General features: G+C 40.1%; 2 protein-coding genes across 4 annotated transcripts in view; both read right to left on the minus strand.

Moving 5' to 3' along the window:
* Positions 1-29: 29 nt before the first annotated feature.
* Positions 30-6,962, minus strand: hp1bp3 (heterochromatin protein 1, binding protein 3). 3 transcript variants are annotated; one of them, XM_077727108.1, is made up of 13 exons: positions 6,615-6,927; positions 5,385-5,465; positions 5,132-5,306; positions 4,351-4,428; positions 4,093-4,249; positions 3,139-3,282; positions 2,997-3,056; positions 2,782-2,921; positions 2,469-2,559; positions 2,185-2,344; positions 1,851-1,962; positions 1,252-1,428; positions 30-1,188 (listed from the first exon to the last, which is right to left on the minus strand). In XM_077727108.1, exons 2-13 carry the CDS (start codon positions 5,449-5,451, stop codon positions 558-560), a joined length of 1,992 nt encoding a protein of 663 aa, XP_077583234.1. In that variant the 5' UTR covers positions 5,452-5,465; positions 6,615-6,927; the 3' UTR covers positions 30-557. The 3 variants fall into 3 exon arrangements, with proteins under 3 accessions (XP_077583234.1, XP_077583233.1, XP_077583235.1); XM_077727107.1 differs by having other exon boundaries at positions 2,782-3,056; positions 6,615-6,959; XM_077727109.1 differs by lacking the exon at positions 4,351-4,428 and having other exon boundaries at positions 2,782-3,056; positions 6,615-6,962.
* An 807-nt stretch (positions 6,963-7,769) lies between these two features.
* eif4g3a (eukaryotic translation initiation factor 4 gamma, 3a) overlaps positions 7,770-16,306 on the minus strand; it is a 33,807-nt gene continuing 25,270 nt past the window's right edge. The window contains exons 19-35 of the mRNA XM_077726072.1: positions 15,980-16,126; positions 15,621-15,857; positions 15,438-15,542; positions 15,172-15,307; positions 14,963-15,078; positions 13,782-13,872; positions 13,565-13,688; positions 12,505-12,749; positions 12,302-12,417; positions 11,431-11,600; positions 11,213-11,338; positions 11,038-11,119; positions 10,249-10,347; positions 10,033-10,176; positions 9,894-9,975; positions 9,678-9,824; positions 7,770-8,666 (exon numbers count right to left, since the gene is read on the minus strand). Coding sequence (XP_077582198.1) covers positions 8,485-8,666; positions 9,678-9,824; positions 9,894-9,975; positions 10,033-10,176; positions 10,249-10,347; positions 11,038-11,119; positions 11,213-11,338; positions 11,431-11,600; positions 12,302-12,417; positions 12,505-12,749; positions 13,565-13,688; positions 13,782-13,872; positions 14,963-15,078; positions 15,172-15,307; positions 15,438-15,542; positions 15,621-15,857; positions 15,980-16,126 — 2,349 coding nt within the window. The 3' untranslated portion in view covers positions 7,770-8,484. The remainder of the gene's footprint in view (positions 8,667-9,677; positions 9,825-9,893; positions 9,976-10,032; positions 10,177-10,248; positions 10,348-11,037; positions 11,120-11,212; positions 11,339-11,430; positions 11,601-12,301; positions 12,418-12,504; positions 12,750-13,564; positions 13,689-13,781; positions 13,873-14,962; positions 15,079-15,171; positions 15,308-15,437; positions 15,543-15,620; positions 15,858-15,979; positions 16,127-16,306) is intronic.

Consider the following 16,306-nt stretch of genomic DNA (forward strand, 5'->3'; position numbering starts at 1 on the left):
GTCCACCAAAAAAAAGAATCAAGCCAAAGTTTAAGGAAAGGTAGAATACAAAGAGCCATTTTATTAATTACTCAAAAAAGATCAACCAACACAATGAATACAATTCATGCAAAGGGGGATGCTACGCTAACAAGGGCTAAAGGAGGGCCGGGGGTTTAAAAAAGAAAACCCCGACGGGAAGTCCGTCTGATTCTGGAACGAGCCGGTCTGTGGACCTGAACCAAAATGTTCATTTTATTTATTTCCTGGAAACAAAAAAAAACACCTACTGCCAACATGGAGCGGACCAGATATAAAAAAGTAAAAGGGGTAAAACGGCTCAAATGGTAAACCTACATGGCTCTGAGTAAAAGATATCAGGCCTGGGCTGAAGTGAGGAACTTCTCTCTCTACACGGAATACATTAAAAAAAGGAAACTGGTGGGCATGACCTTCTTTTTCTACGGTGAAAAAACAAAACAAAAAAAATGACCAAGTATCATCCCATTAAAATGGGGTTAGACGATGAAAGATGGCGGCGGTGGTGATGCTGGCAGACTTTGTGGTGGGCGGGGCTATCAGTTTTTCCCCCTTTTGGACCTACGGGTGGTCCGCTTACCAGCGGGCGCCGCTTTCTTAGCGGGGGGTTGCTCGCTTTTCTCGACGGCGTTCCGTTTAGACGTGCCTCGGCCTGACGACTTCTTGGGTTCCGGTTCTGGCTCCGGTTCTGGTTCCGACTCCTCGGGGGCGGACTCTTCCCGCTTGGGTTGCCTAGCCCCGCCTCTTTTTGCAGGCCGCTTAGCCGGCGAAACCGTTTTGGCTTTTTTAGCCGGCGAGGCGGCTTTGGTCTTCTTAGCCGGGCTCCGTTTTTTAGTGGCGGGCTCTTCTTCGGATTGGGGTTCTTCTTCTTCGGATTGGGGGTCTTCTTCCTCGGATTGGGGGTCCTCCTCCGACGGGGAGGCGGGTGGTTTGGCGCCCCGTCTGTTCAGACGCTTGACGGCGGGGGTCTTGGGCCTCTTGGCCGCCCCTCGCCTCTTGACGGGTGAAGTGGCTTTTTTGGAAGCCACCGCCTTGGTTTTGGGGGTCTTCTTAGCCGGCGTTTTTTTAGCCTGGGACGTTTTGGCGGCGGCGGCGGCGGGTGCTCGGCTTCGGACCGCCTTCTTGGGAGTGGGAAGGTGGCGGACTTTGGGAGGGGGTCTCTTCACGGGCCTGTGGAGGGGTTAAAAGCATGATTCTTAATGTTCAACATGAAAAACTAAATTTTTGGTTCACCTTTTTCGAACGGGAGCTTCTGCTTCTTCGTTCTCATCCTCGTCTTCTTCTTCCATCTCCTCATCATCATCATCCTCTTCCTCCTCCTCTTCGGACTCGGACTCACTTCTCCGCCTGGACCTGGAGGAACGCTTGTCGGATGTTTTGTTGAATTTATCCGGGTATAAAGTAGTTGGGCTGAAAAAAAAACAAAAAGGAAAACATAGTGACTTGCTTTGAACAAACTTGCTCGAAAAGTTTTTTAAATATTGAAAAAAGAAAACAATATTTTCATACTTTTATACAAAGAGACTTTAAAAAAAAACCTGTAAACAAAAATTTAAAAAAAAAACAAGGAACTCAATTTTCAATTATTCAAAAAACATTTTTAATGAAAAAACAGTTGTAAATATTCTCAGTAATGTATTACTGAAATATAAGTGGAAAAACATAAAAGTACAGAATGTACTTTGATGGGCCACACAAAATCATGTCGACCTTTTAGCCAATGGACTTCTGAATCCACACTTAAAGACTTTTGTTGTTGATGATGACAACAAAGCCTATGTCCGATTATTATTATTATTATTAAATACACGTTACAAAAAAGGTAATGTTACCTGGGGTAGAACGGAAAACAGAGTCGATAGGTCCCCGTGAAACCATGACCGGTAATTTGCTCCATCCAGCCAAGAACTTTACATTTTGTCAGAGTCCTCCTCAGATTGGCCACTTAAGAGACAAACAAGCACAAAGACATTTAGATTTATATATCTTCATAAATCAGACACATACCCTTTCAAAAAGGTAAATCAATGTGTACGTATTATTAAAAAAGTCCAATTTATGCGCGGATAAGCCGTGCCCTAGATTTAGACATTTTTTTGAGTGACAAAAACGGCTTATATTCAGAAAATACGGTATTGAAAAGATCACATTACATAACAAACTCACCTAATTGGTACTCCTTGGTGTCCTTGTTGGCATCCACCAAATATTTGCGCAGCGTAGTGGTACTGCACGTTTTGGGCTCGTTCATGGCCGTGATGGCGGCCAAGATGGCGTCTTCCAAGGTGCCGCCCTTGAGCAGTACTTGGTTGCCCGTACGCTTGAGCTATGATAAAAAAACGGAGGTGGGTGTCACAATAGGCAACATTATTTTTGCAGGTATCAACTAATAGTGAAAAATAATGCATTTTTGTATCCATTTTTAAAAAAAGAAACAGACAAAACCATACTTGGAAGGTTCCACAAGCTCCTTTCCCGGTGATCTGCTCCAGTTGTCCTCGCTCTACCGCCTTCACCAGGGCTGATTTCAGGACATCTGGCCTGGGGGAGGCGACCAATCATGAACATCATCAATTAGCAACAAAAAAAATCCACAATTCCGATAAATTACCGTATTTACACGACTACAAGGCGCACTTAAAAGTCTTAAATTTTCTCCAAAATAGACAGGGCGTTATTGACACGGTGCCTTTAAATGCGATGCGCCAAATAGTCCTGAAAATACGGTAAATAAATAGACGCCGTCCTGAAAAATCCACAAACCTGTTCTCAATGTTAAGGCTAGGGAAGTGCTGTTCCAGGTACTTTTTAATAAGCGGGTACGAAGCCTCTTTGGGCTCACATAAACGTGTAATAATAAGCGGCAGGGCGTCTCCCAGAGCTTCCTGTTTGGGGACGGCCTTCTGCAACACATGCAAATGAAACGTTGTCAGAAAACGTAAGAAAACACTGTTCCCTTTTTGGCGAGTTGGACTTACTTTGGATGCGGAGGTCTGTTTGCCGACAGTGAAAGTTCCGGATAGGCCTTTTCCTTTCAGCTATACACATAGAAGCGCAAAGTTTAGGACAAAATGGAGTTTTTAAAAAAAAAAATTATCAAATGTGGACGTTTTAAATGACCTGCTTAATAGTGCCCTTTTCCAACTGCTTCTTCATGGCCTTTTTAATGTGAAACTTCTTCTTATCCAGCTCCATGTCGGGGCATTTTTTGGCAATGTACTTCATGACCGATTGGTAGGAAACGCCAGCTCTGTCATCATAAGACTGCAGAAAAAGAAAAAAAAACAATATTGATATGAGATTTGATTTATGGGTCATAGTTTGGGTGATGTTGATCTTTCTTGGGATAGCCGACTGGCTCATATACATAGAGTTTTTTCCCATGTAAAAAGTTTAACAGTACAGTAATACTTTGACATACGAGTGCCCTAACATACGAGAAATTTAAGATAAGAGGAAACTTCTGAGAAAATGTTTGCCTTGAGATACGAGGACAATTCTGAGCAAATTGTTGCCTTGAGATACGAGGGACATTTCTGAACAAATTGTTGCCTTGAGATACGAGGGACATTTTGAGAAAAATGTTTGCCTTGAGCTATGAGGACAATTCTGAGCGAAGTTTTGCCTTGAGATACGAGACAAATTTGAGATATGAGCATGCCTGTCAGCCTGGTGGGCGAGTGTATATTTTAGCTTTTTCTAAATATATTTTTAGATTTTACAAAATGATTTAACTAAAAACACAGAAAAAAATGGGTTTAAAAATTACAATTATTGATTTAAAAGGAGGAAAATCAGGAAATTGAATATACATCTATATCTATCATTTGAATTTGATCCTAAAACAGAGTGTCCACTCATGAAGTACTTTCCCGGGCCACACAAAATGATGCGGCGGGCCAGATTCGGCCCCCGGGCCGCCACTTTGACACCCATATGCTAGCACAACCATAGCAGTGCACCCCTCAAAACAAAAGCCCTATGTATTGACAAAAAAACTAAAAATACACTCACAACTGAGACTGAAAATACGGTACATAGTCAAAAATCAAAGTATAAATTCAGCGTACGCACCGTGATGGCTTCAATGAGCAGATGGTCCAATCGGTTGTGTGTACCGGAATAGTTGGCAACGGGTAGCTTCTTTCTGGCACTGACGCTGGCCCACACCGGGATGGTCCTCTTGACCTTCTTGACTTTGGACTTTTTGAACTTGTAGCCGTCCTTCAACCTGCATTGGAAAGATGGGGGTTGAGTGAAATGGCGGATCCCGACGGCGTCGCGATATTTCACTGTGATGCTTCCCAATCCTTATCTGTTGGCCCTTCTCACCTTGGTAGAAGAACATAGCAGTGTGTTGCGCACTGGCCAGCCACGCAGTCCTTGCATTTCTCACTCTCTGTGGATAAACTGAAAATTTGAAAACATCTGTCTTAATGAGTAATTAGTAGCTACACTAGGGCCATTTGCTCGGGATAACAAAAACAAATTAAAACGAGAGAAGCGGTAACCATATTCACGGACATGGACTCTAGTCTACAGGTGTCAAAGTGGCGGCCCGGGGGCCAAATCTGGCCCGCCGCATCATTTTGTGCGGCCCGGGAAAGTCAAAAATAAGTGCTGACTTTCTGTTTTAGGATCAAATTAAAATGAAGAGTATAGATGTATATTACATTTCCTAATTTCCCCTTTTAAATAAATATTGTCATTTTTTAATCCATTTTTCCGTGTTTTTAGTTCAAAAATCATCTTGTAAAACCTAAAAATATATTTAAAAAAGGCTAAAATAAACATTGTTTTAGATCTATAAAAAAACGTAATATTCAGGGATTTTAATCCATTTATAAAAAAATAAAAATCTAAATATTATATCTAAAACGGTCCGACAAGTTGACGTTAAAGCGGCTCGCGAACCAACCCAAGTCTGACACCCTTGCTCTAGTCTATCTGGACCAAACATGATAACTCTTTTTCTCTTATTATCCAATTTGCAGTCAAGAAAAAAATAAAATAAAGGAACAGCCTAACGGTGTCCAACGGGATCAGCTAAAAGAGCTATCAGAGTGAAATATCGCAGAATGTCCCCGAGTTGCGGCACCCGACAAAAACTCACTCTTTTTTCCCCGTTCCGTCATCCGACTTGTCGGCGGCTTCTTCATCTGCCTTCTCGCCGTTTTCCGCCGGCTTGGCCGCGTCGTCCGACTTCGTCTCGGTCCCGCCGGCCTCGGCCGAGGAGGCGGGCTGCTCGTCTTCCGCCGATGGAGACTCGGCGGGGGTGTCTTCGGGCCCTGATTGGAGTGGGAAAATAATGTATAATTATAATAATATGGTTAATACGTTTTAATGGTGGGGGTGATGGTGTTTACCTTTTTCTGCTGCGGCCGAGACGGGCTTCTCCTGGGTCGGAGTTGCTGCTGCTCGGCGAATCGGCATCACAGAAAGTTGACCTGCAAAAATTTTGTATTTTAATGATATGATCACCCAATTTTTTTAATCATTTTTTTAATCGTTCAATTGCTACTGATCAATAAAGTGCCTGATTTAATGGTCAAAATAGTTTTGACGTCTATAACCGATAAGGACAGTATCAATAGACAAGGGGTAGGGAACTTAAGGCTCGGGAGCCACATGTGGCTCTTTTGAGGAGTGTATTTGTCTTTTTTCTAACTTGTGAGCAGAAATATGGAATCTAGAATTGCTTTAATGTTCATTTCTTTGCAGTAAACTGTTCTGGAATGCATCTTCTCATTGATTGGCAACAGCATAAGAATATATTTTTTAAAAATATTCATTTTTTTTTCCACTTTAAGAGTGGTGAAATTACAAACAAATGAAAAAACACTCGTTTACATGTATGTATTTTGACTTTTAAATTCGTAGTATGGCTCACAAGGAATAACATTGGAAAGCTTTTTTGGTGTAATAAATAGAATTTCCTGACTGAGAACTATGTGTTTGTTTTGAACAGCTAGAATTAGGAAGGAGTTATTATAATTTTTAAGTGGGGGTATTACGGTATTACAATACGGTAAAAGTGCGACCGAATTAATTAAGCAGTATGGGGGGAAAATACCCGGATGTAACGAATGAAAAATAATTATGTGCAGATTGTGCAAGTTGGAATGGTTTTACTCGGTGGAAATATGGGATTACAGCCAAATAGCTGAATTATTAAATGAAATATTATTAATGTAGAGTAATAATAATAAAAAGAGTGAATTTGCAGAGATGCCCAAAAAGTAAAAAAAGAAAAAAATTGGTTCGGGGCCCACTACTGGCAGCGAATTCAAACAGTCAGACATTACCTCCATTCACTGAGGCTCCACGTCGTTATTGGACGAAAACGGTTAAAAACACGAACTCCGCTCGGGTGGGCAAGACAGTACTCTTGATCAATAACGGGTGAATTAAACGCCAATTTCGCCATTTTGTCCTCATCGGTTAATGTTGTACACATACACCGTGTCACACATACACGGCGACGGTGGTTGTGTTAATGGCGTCGCGCGGGTAATAATATCAAATGCCCACCCAGGCCTGCATTTTTAGCACGGTGCGATGCCCCAAGCTTCCCCGGAACCGCAATGCAAACTTACCTTGAACTTTATGGTGCAAAAAGAGGAGATGTTCGCAAGTTAAAAATGAGTGCAAGAGCCTTTATTTCGAATCCTCTGTTTGCGAGCCCCGCCCCGTTCGAGTGCTGGGTGACGTCACAACGCCTCGACTGTCATGGCGGACCACAGCGTCCCTCGATTAGCGGCCACTATCACCAACACGTTCTTTGTTCTATTTGAAAAACTGCGGGGCTACCTAACAAACGTTGACGTTTAACTGAACCAAGCCAATTTTTGAATGGTGACCCAAAAAATACGTTGAATTTGATGTCCCTCATCTATTAAATCTTATTTTGGATAAAGGAAAAAGAGACGTTTTTTTTTAAAACGGCGTCTTAAAACAAGCAAACGCATTTGATTTACCGTGGCGAACCAATTATGGAGAAAGTACTACAAATATGAACATCTCTAGAAAGGGAATTTGGGGCTAAGCATCATGGGAAATGAAGTCCAATGAGCGGAAGTGCAGTAAATACATTAAAATGGTATGAATTAAACAAGAAACAGAAAATTAAACAATTTAAAAAGCGAAAATGAACGCGTTATGTAATTTACGAGGTTATTCTTTTTCTGTAAATAAATAAAAATTGACCTGTGCTTTGTGCCTTGATTGATTTTCAGTTCATAAATGAAAATAAAGTGAATATATGCATATATAGTTGCATGTAAATCACATGTAAAATTGACCAATAATGTAATCAAATCACATGTCAATTGTTAACCAAAAAATTCTCAATATACACCAATCAGTTTTTTAACCAAATGCATTGTAAGTGAAATTTGCAGCCTTATTAACTTAATTATTTTTGCACTCCTGTGAAAGTAAAAACAAAAACAAAAAACTCCTGCAAACACTTAATCAAGACAGTTTCATTTAAAACAACAAAACTGCCAATCAGGAATCTATTGAAAATCAAACGTCTTTCCTAACAAAGCATTTAAATGAATCAAATTTGCATTTTAAAAGCCAATCAAGTCATTTTGGGTTGGTGTGAAAAATACCATAATATACTTTAGGTACATTTCCACTGGTATACATAAAAAATGCACCAAAATAATCCTTAGTTTTGGCTTCAACGCAAGGACAATTTGAACGTTTTTCAGCTATTTTGAGGCCACACAATGTAGAGAATCATCTTTAACTTTTGAAATATTTTTTTTCTCCATCTTTAATGTATTTACAGGCATTTAACAGCCCGCAGGGGGGGCTTAGGGGTTACAAGCATTTTTTTTGTTGTTGTCATGAGTGCCGTCCTCCCTTCTGGCATTTTGTAGGTTCCGCATTCACTTTGTTCGTCAGCGCTTGTCCTTTTTCCAACGCTCCTTGAATGCCACATAACGGCAAGAGTGGCAAAAGCAGAAGCCGAACCAAAAGGAGACGTTTTTGGATTATTTTGAACACGAAGCGGGCTTCCCTTTCATCCGCCAACCATTTTTTGTGCTACCCTGTTTAAAAACCAAACAGTGTAGAATCCAGGGAGGCCATTCTAGTCCTTTTTTTTTGTCAAAAAAGGATTATTTTGTTATTATTATGAACTATACTGTTATTTCTGTAGTGGGATTCTTGCGTCCATTTTTGTAGTCCTTAAAAAAATAATAAATTAAAGAGTCCAGAACCTATGCTTTCCTTTTTTTTGTTTTAAGTCTCTTCTTAAAAAGTAACAAAAAAAGTAAGTTAAAATTTAAAACAAAAATATTTTCTATGTATCATACAAGTATTTAGTGCTTTGCCGTCAGAATCCAAACTGAAAATGGCGGCATGTTTTTGAACCGTACCGCAGAAAAAAGGAATTCCAGCGATGGTGAATAGGGGTCGTCGGTGGTGGAGTTTTTTTTTTTTTTTTTTCTCCCGTCAATTGTCCTCGGATTCTTCTTCGGCTTCCCGCAACCACGTGAAGAAGGCGGTTACCGATTTGAGGGCCACGCCTTTGCCCTCCTGCTCCGCCGGGTCTTTGCTGGTCTCCCACTTGTTGAACGCGTACTCTGAGATGACGTCCTCGTCGTAGAGGCAGTCGAAGAATAGGCGCAGGAGGTCTGGAAGAGAGACGGAAAAAAAAATTCCATAAAAACCCTGAATGGTCAAATTCTCTGGTCATTTCAATGGGGAAGGAGGTTTTGAAATGTGTAGAGTAATACCTTGACATACGAGTGCCCCAACATATGAGAAATTTGAGATACGAAGAAAATTCTGGGCAAATTTTTGCCTTGAGATACGAGGAAAAATTATGAGCCATTTTTTTGCCTTGAGATACGAGGCAATTTCTTGCTTTGAGATACGAGGAAGATTCTGAGCAATTTTTTGCCTTGAGATAAGAAGTAAAGTTTTGCCTTGAGATACGAGTAATACCTTGACATACGAGTGCCCCAACATATGAGAAATTTGAGATACGAGGAAAATTCTGGGCAAATTTTTGCCTTGAGATACGAGGAAAAATTATGAGCCATTTTTTTTGCCTTGAGATACGAGGCAATTTCTTGCTTTGAGATACGAGGAAGATTCTGAGCAATTTTTTGACTTGAGATAAGAAGTAAAGTTTTGCCTTGAGATACGAGCAAAATTCAGAGCAAATTTTTGCATTGAGATAAGAGGCAAATTCTTGCTTTGAGTTACAAGGAAAATTCAGAGGAAAAGTTTTTCCCTGAGATGAGGAACATTGAGCAAATTCTTGCCTTGAGATACGAGGCAAATTCTTGCCTTGAGATACGAGGCAAATTCTTGTCTTGAGATACGAGGCAAATTCTTGCCTTGAGATACGAGGCAAATTCTTGCCTTGAGATACGAGGCAAATTCTTGCCTTGAGATACAAGGTAAATTCTGAGCAAATTTTGCCTTGAGATATGAGAAAAATTCAGAGCTATTTTTTTTCTTTAGATACGAGGAACATTCTTGCCTTGAGATACAAGGAATATCCTTGACTTGAGATGACGAGTTGCGATTACAGAACATCACGATGACTTCAACTAAAAGAGCACTAACAAAATCCCAAGCAAGTCACCTGCTGGGCGAGCACTTTCATCATCAAAAAGCAACTAAGGAGCACTTACTAGGAGGCTGATCGAGGGAGACGATCAGCGTCTGAAGTGCATAAAGTGCTTGTAACTGTCGCTCAGTGTCTGAGTTAAGGTACTTGAGTAATACAGGAAGCCTTCTCTTGATGATAGCCGTGTCTACCCGACAATTGGTGCCGATATCTGCCCAGAAAACAATGAAATTTTGGGTTAACAAAGCCCGCCCACCAGGACGCAAAAGGCGGAGCTTACCTTTCACCGCTGCCTTGCACACAGCCGTCATCAATGCCCTCAAAAAAGGGGAGGAGCTCATCTGAGGTTCATCCAGGTTAGCCTGTAAAAGCAAAGTTAGCCCTTCGATGCCTAAAATATCGCATAAACGCTTATTTACCTCCACCCAGTCAAAAATCTGCTCATCACTGGCCATTTCCTCCAGCAGGAGCCTCTCCAGTTGCTGGCTCAATTCCTCGGGAGAAAGCGTCTTTTTGGAGCGAGTTTCTTCGGCGGTGGCGTCCGACATGGTGAACTCCAGCTTCTGTTTTGGGAAAAGTTGTTTTCAGTTGAACCAAACATGCCTGGTGACTTTGTGGCGTTATTTTGAGCAAACCTGTTTTGAGATGAAGGCCTGGACGTCCTCTCCCTCTGGCAAGAAGTCGGACCAATTGAGGTTTGATTCCCTCCATAGAGAACCCACAGCTCTATGGCTCTGAGAAGGTAAGTGTAGAGTAAAATGAATCAGTTTAGAACACATACTTGTCAAACTTGAGCGTTTTTTCCATATTTTATGTCATTTTTTTTATCATTTCAAATTGTGTACGCATTTTTGTACGATATTTTTTTGTAAATCCAAACAGATTTTCGCCATTTTGGCTCTAATCCGAATTGTCTCTGTCGAAAACATTATCACCAACTGCTAATATTGTCATGCTTTAAGCATAATATGTGCCTTTTTACTATATAAATATAGCATGTCAGCAAGCAATGTACCTAAACAGTCAAGCTGTCAGCGTCATACAGCGACATCTACAAAATCTTGACTTTAATGCATACTTTTAGGAGAAAATATTAGACTTTTAAATGCACACTATGTGAGCAAATATGTGCTTTAATCACCTAATAAGAGGAACTGATTGGAGAAAATGTTAACTTTTAAGTGCACACTATGTGAGCAAAAATGTGCTTTAATCAACTAATAAGGGAAACTGATTGAAGAAAATGTTAACTTTTAAGTGCACACTATGTGAGCAAAAATGTGCTTTAATCGCCTAATAAGGGGAACTGCAAAAAAAATGGCCCAAATTGACCAGAATGAGAACCAAAACAGAAAAATCCCGCATTGAGTCAGTCACACCGCCAAACTAACAATATTGAAAACAGACAAGACAAAGTTTCTTACCATTTGTTTGCATAGTATGTGCAGTATTTCAGATATTAGTCTTCCTGCTCTTCCCACGGTAAGAAGAGGCTTACTTAATTCACTGTAGACCCAAAAAAAAAAAAATCAGCATTAAACCCAATCGAGCACGAAAAGGTTTTTATGTTAAGCTAGCAGGGTGGTAAACGGTTGGTACCTGAAGAGCTCTCTCATAGAGAAACCTCCATCCTTCAACACAGGGGCGAGTAGCTGGGCCAAGTACAGCCAGATATGAGGAATGTCGATGGCCATGTCGTCCGCCTGTTCCAAGATGGCGGAAAACCTGAAATGGGAAAGTTAAAGTACAGTGAAAATATGATCGGTAGTGTGTAAGGTGGGTGTGGTGGCTATTGAAATGTAAGTAGGTGGACTGACCCTTTGTAAAACTGGTCTTTTGGCAGGACTCCCTGCTGGACCAGCTGGTAAAAAAGAAGTCCCATGTGGTCTCGCGTTATCTGACTACGCTCCAGTGTGGATTCCACTCCGATGCGCACAAAAGTTTGGAGGGGGGACGAAGACACCTCGTTGATACATTGGACAGCCTCCTGTAATTGGTTATAAGAGATATTAAGTCAGTGGACCATGGACCAGTGGCAGTAGATCTATTCACTCTTATTTGTTTTTCATGTTTTACAGCCCTTCTATCTTTTTTTAAATGACATTTTAATAAGTCTTAAGACATTCCTTTTTACTTGACTTTATAGTACTATATACTTTATACTTTAATGATGAGTGATGAGTATGTTAATATTTGAGTCATTTTTTTCTGTTTATGTTTCATATGTACTGTTAACAGATGCACTTTTTTATATGTATCATATCTTGTGCTGACCCCGCCCATCTGTCAAATTTTTAGAGTCAATGTGGCCCACAGGCCCAACTTTTTCTACAATATAAATTTCCCACTTTTTCTACAATATAAATGTCCCACTTTTCTACAATACTACTAAGTAAATCTCCAACTTGTTCTACAATATAAATGTTCCACTTTTTCTACAATATAAATGTCCCACTTTTTGTACTAAGTAAATTTTCCACTTTTTCTACAAAGTAAAGTTTCCACTTTTTCTACAAAGTAAAGTTTACACTTTTTCTACAATATAAATTTCCCACTTTTTCCAATGACCACAAACGCACCATCTGCAAACTGAAGCTAATCCATTTTGACTCGATCCCCATTGACGTGACCGCTATCCCTGAAACTATTTTCAGCCCCATAACAAAAAAACTAAGTAAATCTTAGTACCTTATAATCATTAATGTGGAGGAACTCATCAATGATTGCCTTGGACTTTCGCTCCATGTCCTCCTCGGACAGGACCGGCTTCCCCGGCCTGGTTAGTCCCACCGGCTCAGGTTTAGCTGCAAAGACATTGAAACATCAACGTCAGTCTACGTTAGCAATGTGTCTGTTAGCATTTTGTAATGTGATGGGCCTGCTTCCCTTACCGGGTTCTATGGTCTTATTCGTCTCCGGTTCCGACTCCGTCTTGACATCGTCCGTCACGCTCGGTCTGCGGGGCTCAGCCGCTTCCTTCCGCGTTTCCTCCGGGGTTTGGTCTTTGGTACCTTCGACCCTGTTGGAGGGGGCGGGTTTTGGCGAGGAGGACGATGGCGGCGTTGTTGTTGTTGTTGTTTGAACCGGTGGTTTCTCGCTACGGTCTCGTGTAATGGTGGTGGTGGTGCTACGAGAGCTGAACCAAGAGCAGAAAATATGGTTAGTTTGAAAGTCAGCCATTTTAACTAGTCATTGATTTTGAAAGTCAACCATTTTAACTCAACATTGATTTACTGGGGATTTATGGGAGTTTTGGTGATAAGATTTGGCTAAAACCACTAACCAGATATAAATCTAACTAAATCAAGATGTAAACATTAGATAGTTATGAATGAAAAACATGAAATGTATGGACAAGTAAAAAAAAATGTTTTTAATGTTACCTGGTGAAGTAGTCTACAATGATGGTAGATGATTACGTTAGTATTTCATCCAAATGATCGTATTTTTTTTGCATATAAGCCGTATTTGTTGCTAAAAACTGACGACTGAATCAAAGGTACGGCTTATATGCGCACAAATTAGACTTAATAATGACGAAACGCCATAACGCAAGACAAATATTTCAAAATAGAGAAAAAATTAACACATTTGTAACCCATACGACGACTGAATCAAGGGTACAGCTTATATGCGCATAAATCAGACATGTAAAAAACGAAACTGCAAGGTGACAAAGACGAAATAATAGTCAATTATTTTAAAATCGAGAATGGCGGCTTATATGAGAGAAATTGTACAGTCAACTATTTTAAGGCCATTTTAAGGGTACGGCTTATATGCGAGAAAATACACTTGTCCACAATGACGTCAGACGATTATCTTTATAATCAATCGAAATTAGATATTTATAAATAATGACTATTACTTAATATCAGAAGTCCAATTTTCCTATCACTAAATAATCATGGATGAGTCAACAAGTCATGCAGTTTTAATGTTTTTCCTCACCCTCCGAGAGGTCTCCTAGAGTTGAAATCCGTATTCTGTTGCGAACTCGCCGAGGACTGTTGAGACGAGAGAGTCGACTGCAAGACCGAGAAGTGGTTGAGATTGCTGCCACTCCGCGATATTTCTAAAAAAAATAATGGTTCGGCAAGTTGAATGGGCGCTGTAACCAACCAAGAAAACAGCAGAAAATAGTGTAAATCCATTTTAAGAATGGTACCCGTTTCGCTGGCTTTAGCTCCGCCACTGCTTCCCTTCACCCATGTGACTTGAGCCCGAGGGCCAAGCTGGATTTTCTCATCCATTTGAGGCTGTGGAGACATTGAGGAAATTAGACATCGTCAAGGAAAGACTTCAATTTAACGTGACAACATTTTTAATGTTCTTAGACAAGTTGAAGACAATATGAGATAGAATAGAGCTGAAAATTCATGTAGTGGGTGAAAGATATTCAACTTCGACTTGAAGTACTAGTTAGGTGGATATTGAAAGTACTAACTGCTTTGTAGAGCACTTGTTAAACTCAATGGCGGCCATTAAAAGGCACTCAATGGCAGCCAAAATGGTTTGTGGATGAGATTTTTTGTTTAAACTACTAAAAAGAGCCACTTTCCCTACAGAGTTAAAGCCCTAAAAACATATTATTAAACCTCACATGTTCACTATCAAGCGTATCCAGCAAATAACTGGATTGTGTCAGAAATGAGTATCCACCAGGGGGCGTGTAAGACGCTAGGGATCAGATGAGGACAATTCTTGTCCACAGTAAAATAGGAAGTTAAGGTTAAAATGCGTCTGATGAACTTGGCCTAAAATATCTTACCGTACTTTTTTGCATAAGTGCTTATATTAAATAAGATGGCTTATATGCGAGAAAAAAAATGATTTTTACAGTATCTCAGAAATACCATGTGCGATGATTTTTCTTAAGATTTTCCCTTCAAAGTAACATATTTGTACTCCCTATAAAAAAAACATGAATATGGAGCTGAAAATTGTGAATCAGGGCGCGACTTATACACGAGAAATTGTCAAATTCAACGATTTTATGGCAATTTAAGGGTAAGGCTTATACGCAGACGACTTATATGTGAGAAAATACGGTAACACATTTGTACTTCTATTAAAACCATGAATATGGTGAAAATTGTGAATAAGGGGCGGCTTATACGCGAGAAATTGTAAAATTCAATGATTTTAAGGCAATTTAAGGGTACGGCTTATACGCAGGTGCGACTTATATGCGAGAAAATACGGTGTATGTTATTAAACAACTGTCAGCACTTATTCCTGCTGTAATTCACCATAAAAAAGAATGTGTAGTATACAAAGAGTGGAATAATTTCATTAGCATAGCAAACGTGGCTAATGTATTGTGTTTAAATGGCAGCCGGGGCTCACCTTGGAGATCTTGAGAATCTTATTAGGGTCGATGGTTCTATTGCTCTTTGCCATGGGCACAACATTATTCCAAATCTCTTCTCTAGGCATGCGAGGCTCTCTTTGTTCTCGTTGATCTACGGAACAAAACGTGATTAGAAGATGACGAACATATATATAAACGAATAGTCAAGTTATCCGATAGATGCTCAACATGTGGAAGGCTCAACCTCGTCTCTTGTTTTCCTTGGAGAGAAATTGCTGGTGCACTTTTCTTTGCTCTTCTTGCTCTTCAATTTTGGCTTCCTTGTGGATTTGTTCGATGGTTTTGGGACCCTGATCGGCTCTTCTGGAGACCCAGTTGTGCTGCAAAAACGGGGATAAACACAAGTCGAGGTTGGATTTAATGTCGATATATTTTATTTTTTTTACACTTTCACTTAAAAAAAAAAAAACGTCCGAAAATCCCGATCTTAGCCAAGTCCCCCAAACTCACCATTCTCAGTTCAATGACATCCTGCAACATAAATCGTATCCGAGACGACACCTTCCTCTCCTTAACAATTTTTTCCATCTGAGTAAAGTACTGATCAGTCCGTGGCTGAAAAGAAGAATAAAATAAGAAGAATGTACTTTAATCGTCTTAAAATACAGCCCAAAATGTTACCTTGAATCTCACCTTGGCCTTCTCAAAGTCAAGATCTTTGCCGATGGTTGTGAGAAGCCTACAAAGGCATTCGAGTGATTCTTCGTCGTGGTTTTTTAGCAGTTTGATGACACAATCGTGCATGATGGCCTCTGTCAGCATTTTGAGTTTGAAGAGCTCGCCGATGAACTTGATGTTGCCTATAGATCGTCGGCGAGCCTTGTCTTTTGCTTCTTCTAGTTCTTCCTGCATCCTTTCGCGTTCCGTGGACTGTCAGTGTACAATAAAACAAGGTATAAAGAAAATGATTATCACCATTGGATTTTTTGTCAGATCTACATGAGCATGAGATATTTGAGCGTTCCAAAATGTATCGCTAACTGAAAACGTACCGAATCAGAAGAGTCCAGCTCCTTCTGTTTCTTCTCAAATGCAACGTCGTCCACTTTGTCCTTTTCAAACTCTTTCTGGCAACGGTGGAGCAGCAGTTTGCGAAAGTTGACTGTGGTGTTGGGCTTGTCAGCTATTTGGACTTTGAGCTAAAGTGGACAAGATGAGGCACAAAAAACAGTGGAATTGTTGTTGTAAAATTGATCATTTGCAAAAATTGTATGTTGAAAAGAAAAAATGTTCAGCTAAACAATTTGTAGAATAGAATTAGACAACAAAAACATTCAGAGAAAATGTTTTAGAGAATATTATTAGGAACTACCAAGTTT

The sequence above is a fragment of the Stigmatopora nigra genome, chromosome 10, assembly GCF_051989575.1.
Source record: "Stigmatopora nigra isolate UIUO_SnigA chromosome 10, RoL_Snig_1.1, whole genome shotgun sequence".
In the NCBI taxonomy this organism is placed as follows: domain Eukaryota; kingdom Metazoa; phylum Chordata; class Actinopteri; order Syngnathiformes; family Syngnathidae; genus Stigmatopora; species Stigmatopora nigra.